Here is a 17,500-nt window from a genome sequence, read left to right on the forward strand (position 1 = left end):
GAAGCCTGTCATATATATATACATCTTTGAATGACGGTCTGACCGTCTGCCAAGCAAATGGGGAAGCAGTAATTGAAGTAGATGGTGAATATGTTCGGAATAATCATTTAAAGATATTTTTGTTACATGTTGTTATTGTTTTTGTTGAATAAAATTTGTTGAAAAAAAGCAGCAATAATTATGCACCAACCCAATATATATGTGGTCGGATGCCTATCCATCAGGAAAGCCATTATAAACTGCATCTGTAATGAGCAATGCTTTAATTGAACATTGTAAATATAATCAAATTATTATTGTATATTTAAAATTGTAAATATTTAATCGATACAGCTACTTCATCCCTTTTATGTTTGTCTGTTCTTGTTCGTCCCCTCTTTGTAATGCCTTTATGGCAAATATTTATGAAATAAAGTAGCTTGTTTACCAACCACCATGGTTCCGGGTTCAGTCCCACTGCGTGGCACTTTGGACAAGTGTCTTCTACTATACTCTTAGGTCGACCAAAGCCTTGTGAGTGTGTGTATGTGTTTGTGTATCTGTGTTTGCACCCCCACCATCGCTTGACAACTGCTGGTGTGTTTACGTCCCCGTAACCTAGCGGTCCGGCAAAAAAAGTCTTGGGTCGATTTGTTCGATTAAAGGCGGTGCTCCAGCATGACCGCAGTCAAATGGCTGGAACAAATAATTGAATAAAAGAACATCGGTATTAAGGAACATTCTGTGAACCAGTCATGGTCAACCTTCAGCCGGCGGAACTTTCTGAATAGCACACCAAATGAAAAATTACATTCAGTTTTCTGAGCAGTGCTACTCTTCTGATGGTAACGAGCCATGTCTCATGCGGCCCGCTTTTCGTAAAAGGTTGCCCGTTTCTGCTATCAGGTGTCCTCTTAGATATGTAGTATTCTTGTTTGTTGAGGGTACTTTGTCGTTGCTCGATTACATGCCTTAAGTTTACTATAAGATGTCAAGGGAATTACTGTTTTTGAGGTGGTTGCTACAGCTGTTAGTCGTCTCTCCGTCCTTCGAGCAGTGCCTTGGAGAAGCGGTAGCCTGAGTGTGTGTGTGTGTGTGTGTGTGTGTTGTGACAGACATAGGTAGGAACAGATGAGTGAGTGAAAGACGAAGAGAGAGGAAGATATATAAAGTGAGGGGAAAGAAAGAGAGAGAGAGAGAGAACAACAAAAAAAGAGTATGAGAAAGAGATTGACAAAGAGTGTGCGTGTGAGAGAGAAAGGAAGAGGAAGAGATGAAAAGAGGGAGTGAGAGACATAAATATCTGTGAAAATGAGAGAGAAAGAGTGAGATGGAAGCCGTCTGGATGTTAGATAGAAAGAGCTAGTAAAAGAGGAACGAGTGAAATAGAAAGACAAGGAGTGTATGTTAGAGAAGCAGAGAGAGAGTGAGAGAGAGAGAGAGAGAGAGAGAGAGAGAGAGAGAGAGAGATTAGTGGTAGAATTTAAAATAAATTAGGTTGCTGTGACAAGTCAGTCGTTTATTTAGTAGAAAACAGTGTCGACTAGTTATATGTACGTACGTGTGTGTGTATATATATAGAGAGAATGAGAGAGAAAGAGAGTAACAACTTCACTATTTATGTGTGGACACAGACATCCACACCTACATTCACATATACATCCACATATATATTTATATCTGTATGTATGTAAGTATGATATATATATGCATGTGTGTGAGAGAGAGAGAAACTGTAAAGATAGATATGTGTGTGCGGCGCGTGTATGTGTAACTATGTATGCATGTATACATGTTAACGTCGGTGTGGGGGCTTTTGTGTCGTTCCCTAAAATACCCAGCCAAATCGACGCCTTTAACGTCGAATTAGTCGACCCCTTATTGTCTAAAAAACGTCCGACTGTGTAGGTTGAGAGTTAAGGAGGAAACAAAATATGAAATTTAGAGAGAAAAAAAATGGCTTTAATCGGGCGAGATAGGCAACTGAACTGGTGGTACGGCTGGTTGGAATCTGTGTTGGAATCCTGTGTGGTGTCGATATATTTCTGTCTGATTCATAGTTATTTCATTAAATTTAGTGCAGACATGGGCTGTGAGTGTGTGTGAAATTGACGTGTTTGAGTTTATTCTTCCTAAAGACGTGATGTAGTTTCGGGTTTGATTCTTGACCGATGGTTCTCAACCGGGGTCCTCCGGGGTCCACATGAACTTTATGGGGTCTATATGAGATTTTGTTTGTTAAAATTTTATCTGCAATAAATTGGTTTATATTTCTACAATACACAAAATATTTCATACAATTTTTTTTTTTTCATACAATTCCTAATAATATTTTATTATGACAATATAATAGGAATTTTAAAAAATACTGAATAAGTATAAGGGTCCAGTAAAATGGGAATCAAAAGGGACCTATACGCAAAAAATGGCCGAGAAACACTGTTCTAGACCGATTGTTCTCAACCGGAATCAGCATCACCTTTGTGGTCCCAAATAAGATTTTATTGTTAAGATTTACGTACGTCTTCTACAATAACCTAGAGCCGGCCAAAGCCTTGTGAGTGGATTTGGTAGACGGGAACTGAAAGAAGCCCGTCGTATTGCCCTAACTCTTCGAAACGCCAGTATTAGAATAGTGGCAGCTGATGAAGGAAATGTTCTCTATGTGGCCTGTGTTTTCTGTACTTGTTTATCATTTTGTCTACGTTTTGTTTGCAATGTCCTGTACCCAGATATGCATCTATATATACAGGTAGATGTATGTACACACATGTACGTATATATGCATATACTCATTTATTATTTGTATTATATAATATATATATATAATATAATAAATATATATATATATATATATATATATATATATAAACGTAAACAAACAAACGAAGTTTGCTTTTAGAAGCGTTGAGATGTCTTAGAAAGTTAAAGAAATATATATGTGTGTGTATATTAGTATATGTATATATGTATATGTGTGTTTATATGGATATGTGTGTGTGATCTTTTAAGATCCGTGGTGTGTTTATGTCCGCCGTAACTTAGCGGTTCGGCAAATAAGAGACTGATAAACTAAGTACTAGGCTTGCAAAGAATAAGTCCTGGGGGTCGATTTCTTCGACTAAATATCCTTTACGACGGTGCTCCAGCATGGCCGCAGTCAAATTGACTGATACGTGTAAAAGAATAAAAGAATAAATTGGACATACTTCTACAGAAAGGCCATGAGGGTCCAGAAAAGTAAAACAGGAATCAAAGGGATCCATAGGTAAAAAGAAAATGGTTGGGAGCCACTAGACTAAATCCTTCAATGCAGTGCTCCAGCATGGTCGTAGTCGATGACTGAAACGAATAAAAGGTAAAGATTAACAATATTGTTGATCTGCTTAACCTCTCAACCTTTCATACACCCCCCTTCCTCTCTCTCTCTCTCTCTCTCTCTCTCTCTCTCTCTTTCTCCCTCATTCCTCCCTCTCCTCCCTATCTCTCCCTTTATTTCTCTTTCAATTCTCGCAGCGGTTTCTCTACCCCCACTTCTCCCACCTTATTTCAAGTAATCCCCATGTAGACTAGACAGTCTGCCCTGACCCCCCTCCTCCAATCCTTTCAACCACTTGTCTTGTTGTCTTGTGCCTTGTCAAACTTGAAATTCTCGAAGTCGGGGTCAACACGTGACCTACTGACCCAAATTTGATGTTTGGTTTAACTTTTCACCCCTTTTTACTTCCACAAGATTTAATGCTACCTGTTGGATTGTAAGCAGAGGAAAAGAAATGAATGCTTGCCACAGCTTCCATTCCGTAATACACACAGTCCTTTTTCTTGTATTTGTCTCAGTGATTGAATTGCGACCATACTGGGGCACCGTCTTTTAAACCGGCTCCACTGCTTATTTTTTTAAAAGCCTGGCAAGCTATTCGTATTATTTTACCAAATATTTTACCAAACTGCTAAGTTACAGAAATGTAAACAAACCAACACCGATCATCGAGCAGTTGGAAAACAAGCAGCACACACACACACACAAACACATACACACACACACACGCACACACACACACACACACACACACACACATATATATATATATATATATGAAGGCGTGTGGCTTAGTGGTTAAGGTATTCGATTCACGATGTAAGGTCGCGAGTTCGATTCCCGGCCGTACGTGGTGTCCTTGAGCAAGACACTTTATTTCACGTTGCTCCAATCAGTTCAACTGGCAAAAATAAGTATTTCAAAGGACCAGCCTTGTTACACTCTGTTTCACGCTGAATCTCCCGAGAATTACGTTAAGGGTACACGTGTCTGTGGAGTGCTCAGCCAGTTGCCCTTTAATTTCACGAGCAGGCTTTTCTAATTGGATCAGCTGGAACCCCCGTCGTCGTAAGCGATGGGGTGTTATATATGTATATATGTATATATATATATATATATATATATATATCGCCATGATTGACCGCTAGCCACTAAAGCCTTACTCTCTCCCTTCTTTCTCGTGTTCCTTTCTGTTGAAGAGCGTAGGCTTGAAACGTTAAAGACTTTCTCACCTTCCCGAGCGTTAAACTAATACACCTGTTTGGTGTTTACACACCGGTCTTCGTCTTTTGTTTTTTGTAAATTCCAACTATATGTGTGTGTGTGTGTGTGCGCGTGTGTGTGTATACACACGCAGATACATATATGTATGAATATATATACACATATACATATATGTACGTGTGTGTATGTGTGTGTATTATGCATGCAGTATGTATGTATATATGTATGTATGTATACGATGGGCTACCTGCCAGTTTTCTCAATTCATTCACAAAGCCCGAGGCTGTAGTTGAAGGCACTTGTCGAAAATCAAATATCTGATTATTATACGTTTGTAAAGTTAAAACACACACGTGCACGCGTTCGCATACACGCACGCACACATACACAAACATATACATACAGAGATGATATTTTAAGTATTTCAGTTTCCCGCTATCAACTCCACTCTAAAGGTTTTGGTCAGCCCGAGATTATTGTAGAAGAAACTTGCCCAATGTGCCGCGCAGTGGGACTGAACAGAAGGTCACACGGCTGGAAAGCAAACTTCTTAATTATACAGCCACGATATATATATATATATATATATATATATATATATATATATATAGATACAAAATTAAGGGATCAGCAACAGTTGCTTCACCACATACCGAAGTTCAGAAATAGCAGCTAAAATGAGGGATGATGAGCTAGCTGGCCTATGTAAGTTTGGAGATGTTTTCAAACTGTGCCGATTGTGTGATGGCGCTCGGTCACACATGCACATTTGCTAGCATCGTCGAATTTGCAACTGGAATATCATACTGATGAGGTAATGAAGAGTTTTTCCTTCTAAGCCAGAAACATGTATATGATTAACTATGACTAGTTTAGTTCGTTATTCTTTTCTTCTTGTTTTGCCTTTGTGAGTTACAGGTAATGCTATCTGTTGGAGTTTCAGCATTTTAGCTGCTATTTCTGAACTTCGGTATGTGGTGAAGCAACTGTTGCTGATCCCTTAATTTTGTTTATAAATGTATAAGAACTTTTAAATAAGTTCCTCACCGATAATGGTGCTTATATACCGAAGGGCTTGGTAAAAATTATTAATTATTAATTTATTAATAAATTGATAATCCTTTACCCTTTTAATTGTGATATAGATAGAGAGATAGATAGATAGATAGATTAATGCATGTCTGTGAGACTGTATGTCCGTGTGCATCTATACATGCATACATAAATATATTCATCTTTACATTTATGCATACATACATACATACATACATAAATACATACATGCATATACATATTTACACCTATATATATATATATATATATATATATATATATATATATATATATGCATATGTGTATGTGTGTTTGTGTGTGTGTGTGTGTGTGCGTGCGTGAACCTGTGTGTCTGGATAGATATAAGGATATATATGTGTGTTATGTGTGTATGTATGAGTAATGTACATACACGTATTTACATAGAAAGTTTTGAAGAAATTTTTCGAAATAAAATCAAACATCAAGCAATTCTAAATAATTCGGAACAGACCAAACAAGGGAAAAGAGGGGGAGGAACCTCTCCCACCTCCATCAAAATAATAATAATAATAATAATAATAATAATAATAATAATAACAATAATAATAACAATAATAATAATAATAATAATAATAATAATAATAATAATAACGGATAAGTAAAAAGCTAACAAGACCTAAAATCCCGACAAAACTAACAATAGTTGTTTTACTGTGCTTCTTGGAATGTAGTCTATTTACACCATATGTTTAATACATAACAAGGAATTCTTCAGAATAAAAGGAATGGTTTTGTCTTTAGTTGGGGTAACGGGTTGCTGTTGTTGTTGTTGTTGCTTTATGTTTGTTTTAATTTTGACAGATATTATTTCTATTATTTAAGACGAGGAAACTGTGTTAGAAACTATGTTACTGTAATCTTAATGGTGAAATGTTTCTATTCGCTCGTCGTCGTCGTCGTCGCCGCCGCGGCCGCTGCTGCTGTTGCTATTTCGTCGCAGGCCGGTTCTGTACGAGCGCATCTACCATATTTATTTGGCATTCAAGTTGACGTAGTATTATACACTCTAAACTTGTAGTTCTCGATCATTATTTTTAACTATGGCCCCCTTTGATTACTATTTTTTTTAAAATTCAGGTGGATCCCCATTGCCATTCGATGTCTTAAAACCAATTTTATCGATACTTCTTTCCAAATTCCTATTTTGTGTGTCACACATTCCCTTGTGGAGGCTAAACTATGTAAAACACCAGAGAAAGAAACGTTAGTGTTTCTAGTAATAAAATACATCTAAAGCAAAAAAAAAAAAATTTCATGAACCCTTAAAATACTATAATGAACCCAATTTACTATTTTGCTTGTGTGACCCCGTGACCCCCCCCCCCGCCATTTTTTTTTTTTTTTTTTTTTTGCTGGTTGTAAATTAGACTTGTAACTACAAAAACTTTGTACTTCCTATATTCTAAGAAAAACATTGTCAACTTGAAAAAACACCTGATTCTCTTAAAACTCTATCGAACCTAAAATTTTTAGAAATTCAATATAATCATAGTTCTGGCTTTGTGGGGGGTCCACCAGAATAAAACGGTAATCAAATGGAACCACAGGTGAAAAAATGTTTGAGAACCAATAATTTATAGAAACAAGACTGAAATTAACTGACCTACTTTGACAGTTTTCCCTTCTGGCCATCCTTACTCCCATCCCTTTATCCACACTCTACCCGACGATCAAACATCATAGTGGGACGGCTATCAATCAAATTTCTGTTTTGTACTTTTTATGTTTAATTATACTGGCGGTGACTAAACTCAAGGTAGCTAGCCCTCTACCCCGTATGTCATCGACACATAATCATTTTTATTTCATGCTTTTCTTGTTGTAGTTGTTGTTTTGTTTAGGTGTTAATCGTGTCTGCCTTCTTAATATTCGAAGTAAAAACAGTGAACGGGAGAAGAAAAACAGCCACGGGAATAAGTTTCAGTTTTTGATATAGGGAAAAAGATAAGATATGACAAAAAAAAAACGATTTCACATTACTATAAATATATACTTTATAGTACACACACACATACATTATATTCATGCACACATATATACACACATGCATACATACAAACATACATACATACACAAACACGCACAAAAATTTATAGACATAAATGTACGTGGTTCCTGGTTCTGTTCCACTGCGTGGCACCTTGGGCAGGTGTCATCTACTATATCCTTGTGAGTGGATTTGGTAGATGGAAACTGAAAGAAGCCCGTCGTATATATATATATATATATGTGTGTGTGTGTGTGTGTGTGTGTGTGGCCTGTCTGTTTTCTGTGCTCTGTTTATGTTCTGTTTTTCATTTTGTCCACGTTTTTTCTGTGACGTCCTGTACCCAGATATGCTTCTATATATACATGTAGATGTAGGTATGTACATACATGTACGTATATATGCATATACTCACATATTATTTGTATTATTATATATATATTAAAATGTCCGCTTCCATTGATCCGGATACTTCCGCCTTCATAGATACTTATACATTCCTGGCTTAGCTACCTGTCTATTTCCTTCCCGTAATATTTCATAGCTGGAAATTCCCCCCACACCGCCACCAAAAAAATCCTCCGTAATAAATTCTTGGGTTATTGTTGACAAATAAGGTTTTTATGCTCGCTGGATCATTAAAATATAGGACTTAGGGAACGTCCAGCCAAAGTTTCTATTAGTATTCTGTTTTTATTTATTTATTTATTTTTCTTCCGTAATGAATTCTTGGGTTATTTTTGCCAAATGAGGGGAATATTTGTGGTTTCCGTGCCTGTTTATAGTTATCTTTTAAAAAAATTTTTTTAATGTATCATATAGATGTAATTTTTGACGCTGAATCCGAATTTGTTATTCATTTATTCAAGAATAATGTTGCAAATATGTTACAGGTATTCAAAGTTTGATAATTTTCAAAATTTTCAGCCAATCACAAAACAGCACGTTCGCTGCCTCTTCCATCATCAGGTGTGGGGGGGGGGGGCATCGGCATGTCAAAACATTAAACTAGTATTTTATAAAGTAAATTATCTTTTTCGTATCTCCTTGTCCTCCTTGTGCATATGCACAGCATCTTCGGTTAGTATGGAAACAGTTCTTCGCAATCAGCTATGTAACACGAGGTGCTTCTTTGCTTTGGTTACTATGGAAATAGAAATTTTCGCCACGGTGATACATAAAATATTCGTTTCTGATTGGCTAAAATACACAAATTTTGCAAATTTCAAAGGCTAATAACTTTTTAATTATGGATTTATGGGAACAATAAATTTCATTTTCATAATTGGTATACAAAACTTAAGCCATCTACCAAATTTGAAAACAACTGGAACGAAATTGTAAACACCGACGAAAGCCACAAAGACTCGAATGAGGTTCTATACTCGTTGGGTCATTAAAAAATGTTTATGTTGTTAAAATATGATTTGTTTTTGGTTTCATTATTTCATTCAAAGTAGCAGGCATGGCTATGTGCTTAAGAAGCTCACCTTGCTGTCACGCGGTTTCAGGTTCAGTCCCACAGTGGGAAACTTTTAACCAACTGTTTTCTATCATACTATAACACTATGACCACGGAATGGCCAAAGCCTTGTGAATGAATTTGATTGACGGAAGCTGTGTGAAAGCCTGTTATATATTTGTGTGTGTGTGTGAGTGTGTGTATGTGTGTGTGCGCGCGTTTCTTTACGTTTGTTTGTCCACTACTATATATGATGGGCTTTTTCCAGTTTCTATCTACCAAATCTTTTTCTTGTACATACCCCAAACGTTTTCGATTCCTTTTGATCGTCGTCCCTACTATTTTTTTTTTACCTTTTTTTTTTCGCCCCCATCGAAAAGAAAAACTCTACATTGTATTTGTCCCATCTGTGTTCAGCCCTGTGTGGCTAATAAAGAAAATTATCTACCAAATCTACTCACCAAATCTATCTACCAAATCTACTCACAAGGCTTTAATCGGCCCGAGACTATTGTAGGATACACTTCCCCAAAGTTGCTACGCAGTGAGATTGAATCCGGAACCATTCAAAATGGTTGGCACGCTGGACAAATTCTTTAATGGCATTTTGTCCGGCTTTGCTTTCTGATTTTGAATTCCTGTGAGGTCGATTTTTACCTTTTATCCTTTCGGAGTCGATGAAATATATACCGGTTGGGTACTTAGGTTGATGTAATCGACTAGCCCTTCCCACCTCGAAATTCCAGACCTTGTGCCTATATTATAAAGGATTATTATTAATAGTACTCGTATTAAGAGTACCGCTACCTGGGATGCCCTTTAATGATCGGGGTGGTCCAGGTCGGAGCGTTCTTTGGTTGTCCGATATTATCTTCAATCTTTTATTTTTTTTACCAGTTTTAGTTATTAGACTGCGGCCATGCTGGGGAACCGTCTTCAAGAATTTTTAGTCGGATGAATCGACCCTGGTACTTATTTTATCGATCTCTTTTGCCTAACCACCAAGTCACAGCGAAGTAAGCACACCAACACCGGTTGTCAAGCGGTATTTAGGGGTATGAACACAGACACACACACACACACACACATAAATATATACATATACACATAACACAATATACATATACACACATATATATATACATATATACACACGAGCATATATATATATATATATATATATATATATATATATACATACGGCGGGCTTCTTTTCAGTTTCCGTCTACCAAACCAAATCACAAGGCTTTGGTCAGCCCGAGGTTGTAGTAGAAGTCACTTGCTCAAGATGCCACACACACACTGAGACCATGGTTGGAAAGTAAGCTTTTATTACCACACAGCCTCGCCTGCGCCTAATTTTGTCGCCATTTTCTTATCAGTTTTGTTGTTAAATTGTCATTTTATTGTTTACAGGTGTGTCTATAAACCTATAAATCGCCACTGTCTTTTGTTTTTGCATTGAGCTAAGTTTTTAGCCGCAAGCTCAAAAAATCGACGTTGTCGTCGTCGTCATCATCATGATCACGATCATCCTCATCCTCATCCTCATCATCATCATCATCATCATCATCATCATCATCATCATCATCAATATCACCACCATCAACGCCGTCGTTATTATTCAACGCTGAACTTGTTCTAAACTTCACTCACGCTCATATATTTATAACGGTTTCTTTGAAGTTTCCATGTATTCTATGAATGATAGTTTTATGTTTAGAAACAAGATCGTAGTGGAAAAGGGGACATACAGTATGTTAAGGGCTTTCGTTTTGAAAGGAGTCGAGATGATTGTGGGAGGGGTATTCAACCTGACCCATTTCATTCAACTTGTCCCACTTCCGCGAACACCTGTGAGTACATGTACGGTAATTCTGCATGTACCGAATCACTGTAACTTCTAATCACACACACACACACACACACACACACACACACACACACACACACACACTCAAACATACATAGCCAAACACCTATATATATATACATGCACATATACATATACAGATACAAACTCACACTTGCAAACGCAACGTTCTGAGTTCAAATTCCGCCGAGGTCGACTTTGCCCTTTCATCCTTTCGGGGTCGATAAATTAAGTACCAGTTGTGTACTGGAGTCGATCTAATCGACTGCCCCACCTCCCACAAAATTTCAGACCTTGTGCCTCTAGTAGAGCGGATTATTATTATTATTATTATTATTATTATTATTATTATTATTATTATTATTATTATTATTATTATTATTATTATTATTATTATTAAGGCCACGAGCTGGTAGAATCGTTAGTACGCCGGGTAAAATGCTTAGCGGTATTTTGTTCTGAGTTCAAATTGCGCCAAGGTCGACTTTGTCTTTCATCTTTTCGGGTCGATTAAATAAGTACGCACTGGGGTCGATATAATCAACTTAATCCCTTCCCCCAAATTTGAGGCCTTGTGCTTCCAATAGAAATATTATTATTATTATTATTATTATTATTATTATTATTAATGATGACCTTTCTTTTGGTATATTTCAGGACAGAAAACTATATTAACAGTTCTACTACATCGGAACCGGCCCCTAGTGCGGAAGCAGTAGGTGAGGGAATCCTACTCATCATCATCTGTTTGTTTGCGTTTTTCGGTAATACTTTGTTATGTACAGTAATACTAAGGACACGTTCGTTAAGAAACAGCTCAACATATTTGATCCTTTGTCTTTCTATATCGGATATCGTAGTCACTGTGGTGAATATGCCATTGACCATTTTCTCTATATTCAAAGGAATTTGGCCATTCACGGAGGATGATTGTGTTGCGTTGGGCTACATAAATATGGTTAGTTTTATTGCCAGTGTCATGTCTCTCACTGCCATAAGTCTGAACCGCTATTTTAGAATATGTCGTTCCCTGCACTTCAAATCGATGTTTACTTTCAAGAAGACAATGATGATGGCTTTTGGTAAGTAGTTTTTTTATCTTTCTTTTCTAACCTTCATTATTTAACTCTCTATTAAGGCGGTAAGTTGGCAGACTCGTTAGCACACTAGACGAAATGCTTAGCGGTATTTCGCCCGTCACTACGTTCAAAGTTCAAATTCCTCCGAGGTCGGCTTCGCTTTTCATCCTTTCGGGGGTCAATAAATTAAGCACCAGTGAAATACTGGGGTCGATGTAATTGACTAGTCCTCTCTCCCCCAAATTTCAGGCCTTGTGCCTCAAGTAGAAAGGATTATTTAACTCCCTATCTATCCTGCAAACTGTTTCTGTTTCTGTTGCCTGTATTCGCTACACCTTTCTATATAAGACTCCTTTCTACTATAGACACAAGGTCTGAAATTGTTGAGTCGGGGCTAGTCGATTACATCAATCGCAGTGCTCACGCAGCTGGTACTTAATTTCATGAAAGCCGAAAGAATGAAAGTCAAGATCAATCTCGGCAGAATTTGAACTCAGAACGTAAAACCGGAAGAAATGCCGCTAAGTCCAGCGTGCTAACAATTCTGCCAGTTTACTGATTTATGATTCTGTCTGCTCCGCTTCTGATTTAGGCACAAGGCCAGTAATTTTTAGTCTAACGGAAGTAATCAATATCATCATAGACCCGGAAACAATGAAAGGCAAAATTCGATGTTAGCAACATTTGAAATCAGAACGTAAAGTGCCAGAAAAAATGCTGCTTAAGCAGTTTGTCCAATGTTCTAACGATTCTCTCAGAAGGAAGAGGAAGCGAAAAAAAAAAAAAAGACTGGTCGTCAGTTTATGAAGAACATTCTGTTTCTAGATTCAAATAACTTGAATAAGCAATGCTCTTTTGTACGTTTCGTTGTACCGAACATTTACAGAAAGTTCCAGAACTCCAATTTGTTCTTCTGGTAGTGGTTGTTGTTTCTGTCTCCATGGCATGTTAAAAACTAATTACTCTTGATAACATGAATTTCGATAAATTGAAATTTGACGATTTGGATCCGTTTAAAGTGTCGTTTGATTGGGTGAGTGTGTGTGTGTGTGCATGTGTGTATGTAGTATGTATGTATATATTTATGTATTACTCTCTCTCTCTCTCTCTCTCTCTTATATATATATATATATATATATATATATATATATATATGCATATACGTACGACCTATGTATGTGTATATGTATGTATGCATAACATTTATGTCTTTTGGTCTTTTTCGCGCTGGAAGATAACTAGTTATGTTATTCGAAACAGAAAACGTAGTTGTATTTTTTTTAAATAAGCTGATTTCATTGGACCACCCAGTCAACTACACGCACGCGCGCACACTATCACTCACTCACACACACACACACACACAAAGAAAAAAGATATATACACTATCTTGGAGCTGTCATCGAATATGGGATGAAATTTTGTGGGAAAGAGAATCGAGAGAGAAAAAAATATAGCGTTGATTATAAGGAAAATGTATTATAGTTTTTTGAAACGTCATTTTTTTCCATTTTTCTTCTGTTTTCCGTTTTTTTTCTTCAAAGATTGCTATCACAAGATTAAAAAAAATATGGCGTGTCTAACTTCTTTTGAGATCTTCCCTAAATAAACACATGCCATTGGTCGTTTCTGTTAAAATGAGAGTTTTGTCGTCGACGTTTAGGTGTAGTTAGGACAAAAATATCAAAAGCACCATAAATATGTAAATAAATAAGATATAGACATTTAGACTATTAAAATGCAATGATTTCTCTTGGGTACATATTAGACATTTTGGGAATATCAAAAAACAAGGAAGTTCTTTACTTTGTAAGCCGATGGCCTCGGTATGGGTGCAAACTGTGGCAGTCTTGGTAACGATGTATGTCCAACTTCATGGAAAAATACACGTATGGTAATCAATCCTGCAAATGATACACACACACACGAAGGAGTGCTGAAAAGTTTTTGGCTTTGGGTAAAAGAAAATACAGTAAGATCAGTTAATTACGATTATATTCAACACATTCTCCTCTCAGATTCACACACTTATTGCAGTGGTTCTTCAGTTTTTCTAAGCCCTGTAAAAGAACTCGGAGGGTTGGACCTCCAACCAGGCCTTTCGTGATATCTTTTTCAGCACCCTCATCGTATATACACACACACATACATACATACATACATACATACATACATATATATAGTCGCCATGATAGATCGCTGACCACGACATTCAAATTTTTTTTCTCCGTGTTTTTCTCCTTGTTTTCTCTTTATTCTTTCTGTTGAAGAGCGTAGCTCGAAACGTTAAAGACTTTCTCTATTACCGAGCGTTAAACTAATACATCCTTTTGTTGTTTACACCACCTGTCCTCGTCTGTTGATTTTATCGTAAATTCTCCCATATATATATATATATATATATATATATATATATATATATATATAAACATCAACACGAGGCCGGGAGTAAATATTATCGCGGGCTGTATCATTGGACACCTCCGACTTTGATATATATATATATATATATATGTGTGTGTGTGTGTGTGTGTGTGTGTATGTATATATATATATATATATATATATATATATATATATATATATATATATATATATATATATATATACATATATATACAAACATCAACACGAGGCCGGGACTAAATATTATCGCGGGCTGTATCATTGGACACCTCCGACTTTGAGAGGCCGCTTCGTTGGCTCATACGCGTACGAAGGAAGCGGAGAGATAATAAAATAAACTATGCGCCACTGTATACCGAGGTTGATTTAATCGACAGTGCACCACCCCTGAACATATTTTTATGTGCACCAACGTTAGATATCAGCTATTATGATATTGAGCCACTTCTAATTAGATGAAGTGTTTCTCTTTTTGCGCTGGTAACGCCCCTAATCAAAATATAATAGTCGGTATCTTAATAAGTAGGTTGTCTACGAGCAGAAGATATATATATATATATATATATATATATATATATATATATATATATATATATATATATATATATATATATATATATATTATATATATGCTGCTTCATTGGACCTCAGTATCTTTATCACCGGGGTGGGTGTTTTTGTTTATTAATAATTCGGATGAGGCCGCCTACCTACTGTTAGTGTGTCTATAAATAATAATTAAGTCAATTAGATGGTATCCGTTTCTAACGAGAAGTAAAGTAAAATATATATTTACTCATTGACCCAGTGCATGTTGAGTCATCCAATTTATTAAGGTACCTTGTACACGCTTCAATTTCTTTTTCTTTTATTTATTGATTTATCTATTTTTTGTGTTGAACTATTTGTTGTTGGCACTCCGTCGCTTACGACGTCGAGGGTTCCAGTTGATCCGATCAACGGAACAGCCTGCTCGTGAAATTAACGTGCAAGTGGCTGAGCACTCCACAGACACGTGTACCCTTAACGTAGTTCTCGGGGATATTCAGCGTGATACAGTGTGACAAGGGTGACCCTTTGAATTACAGGCACAACAGAAACAGGAAGTAAGAGTGAGGGAAAGTTGTGGTGAAAGAGTATACAGCAGGGTTCGCCACCATCCCCTGCCGGAGCCTCGTGGAGCTTTAGGTGTTTTTCGCTCAATAGACACTCACAACGCCCGATCAGGGAATCGAAACCGCGATCCTATGACCGCGAGTCCGCTGCCCTAACCACTGGGCCATTGCGCCTCCACTGTGTTAAAATATTTATGCAAGAAACAACGACCAAAGCAGTAGCAACAACGACTACATTAACAGCAACAACACCGATGATAATAGTCCTTGCTATTATAGACACAAGGCCTGAAATTTTGTGGGGAGGGTCTAGTCAATTGCATCAGCCCCTGTGCTCAACTGCTTTAAAGACCCTAAAAGGATGAAAGGTAAAGTAGTCCACGGCGGAATTTGAATTCCGGCATGGCAACAATTCTGTCCGCTCGCCGCCTTATAATAAATATAATCGTTTATCTATTAGCCGGAAGGGCTCGAAGCGATATAGAAATACGAAAGTTTAACTAGAGATTACCAACAAGCAGATGGATATGGTGGAATGTGAAGGAAAATACATGACACGTTTACAAATTAGGATGGGGAGGGTTAAGAGACATTGTACAATAAATGGAAAGATGTATTTAAAAATGTAAAAGTGCTCACATATATACACACACACATAGAAGCACGTACATATGCTCAGGTATACACTATTGTATGAATGCACATATTTTATGAAGGCAACAGAACATGCAGTAATTATAATAGGACATGATTTAAAGAAATAAAAAAGCAAGGAGATATTTTGTATGATTTAGTTTCCACTACTTTGCTCTCTTAACTATTTCTCAAATTGTATTCAAATGCACCAGTAAGCATTTTTCCTCTTTTTTTTCTTTTGTTTTTAATTTTCGAAGATATTTGATACTGAAAGACATCAATACCTTGAGGCTATCCTTTTTCAATTTTGATATAATGCTATACTTATAATTTTACTATCAATCTATCATTCGCATGTTGTTTATATTCTGAATGAATCTTAAAGGGTTTTTTTTTTCAGTGTGCCATTTAAACTTGTCACAGTATGCGTGGAATCAGAGATGTTTAATTTTATCTATTAGATTTTTGATTTTCGAAGAAAATAATCTCTGTTCGTCTTTTGTCTTTCCGTTTTCTTCCTCATTTTAATGAAGAGTGATTTCGATGTTGAAGAAATTGTTCCTCCTCACCTGTTTTAGTTTTATCTTTTATTTATTTATCTCAGTCGCTGGACTGCGGCTATGCTGGGGCACCGCCTTAAATGGTTTAGTCGAACAAATTGACTAATTTTAAGTCTGGTAGTATTCTGTTGATCTTTGTTGGTGAACTGTTAAGTTACAGGGACCTTCTTTTACTTTTTCTCATCTAACTGGCTTATGTCATAGTCGACAAAAAGCACTAACCATAAATTGGAGTGTCGAGTAACGGGCATTAACCATATCCGGCGATTTAAATTCCTTCTACGCATTTTGTCTTCAATGTCTATGCACAACTTTCATAATATTGTCTAGCTTCTGTCGTATTACACAAGACACCCAATTAATATGTTCGTTGTCACATGAGCATTCCTACATTTAACTTATTTATATTTACACAAGTAAATATAAAAGATGCAGGTTAATAAAATATTTTAAATATTCAAATAAAATTTAGTGTGCCCATTCTTGTCTTCATATGCAACCTACTTAACACTGCGTACTACCAACGAAGATTATATGACTAACCACCAAGCAAAAATGGTATATTTTAAATAGATTTTAAACAATTTTCCGAAATTTTATATCTACTCTCATTTTCCCCGACAGTAGACCATCAATATATTCCAGATTTTACTCTACTTTAATATCATTTAAATGAAGCAATATCTTATTACACAATATGTTTTTAAACAGAATAAGTCTTTGTTTTTTTTTTTTAATTGTAGCTCAGCAAAACGGTTGCTAAAG

General features: G+C 36.5%; 1 protein-coding gene across 2 annotated transcripts in view; it reads left to right on the top strand.

The window, feature by feature from the left end:
- LOC106868186 (uncharacterized) overlaps nucleotides 1–17,500 on the top strand; it is an 88,667-nt gene that overhangs the window by 45,019 nt on the left and 26,148 nt on the right. Inside the window, exons 1-2 of one of the 2 annotated variants that reach the window (XM_089361093.1) lie at nucleotides 10,763–10,922; nucleotides 11,597–12,021. In XM_089361093.1, coding sequence (XP_089217219.1) covers nucleotides 11,814–12,021 — 208 coding nt within the window. In that variant the 5' untranslated portion in view covers nucleotides 10,763–10,922; nucleotides 11,597–11,813. Of the gene's footprint in view, nucleotides 1–10,762; nucleotides 10,923–11,596; nucleotides 12,022–17,500 lie in introns of those variants that run through there. The other variant, XM_089361091.1, reaches the window with a different exon arrangement.

This window comes from Octopus bimaculoides, chromosome 12, assembly GCF_046866305.1.
Source record: "Octopus bimaculoides isolate indiv1 chromosome 12, ASM4686630v1, whole genome shotgun sequence".
Classification (NCBI taxonomy): Eukaryota; Metazoa; Mollusca; class Cephalopoda; order Octopoda; family Octopodidae; genus Octopus; species Octopus bimaculoides.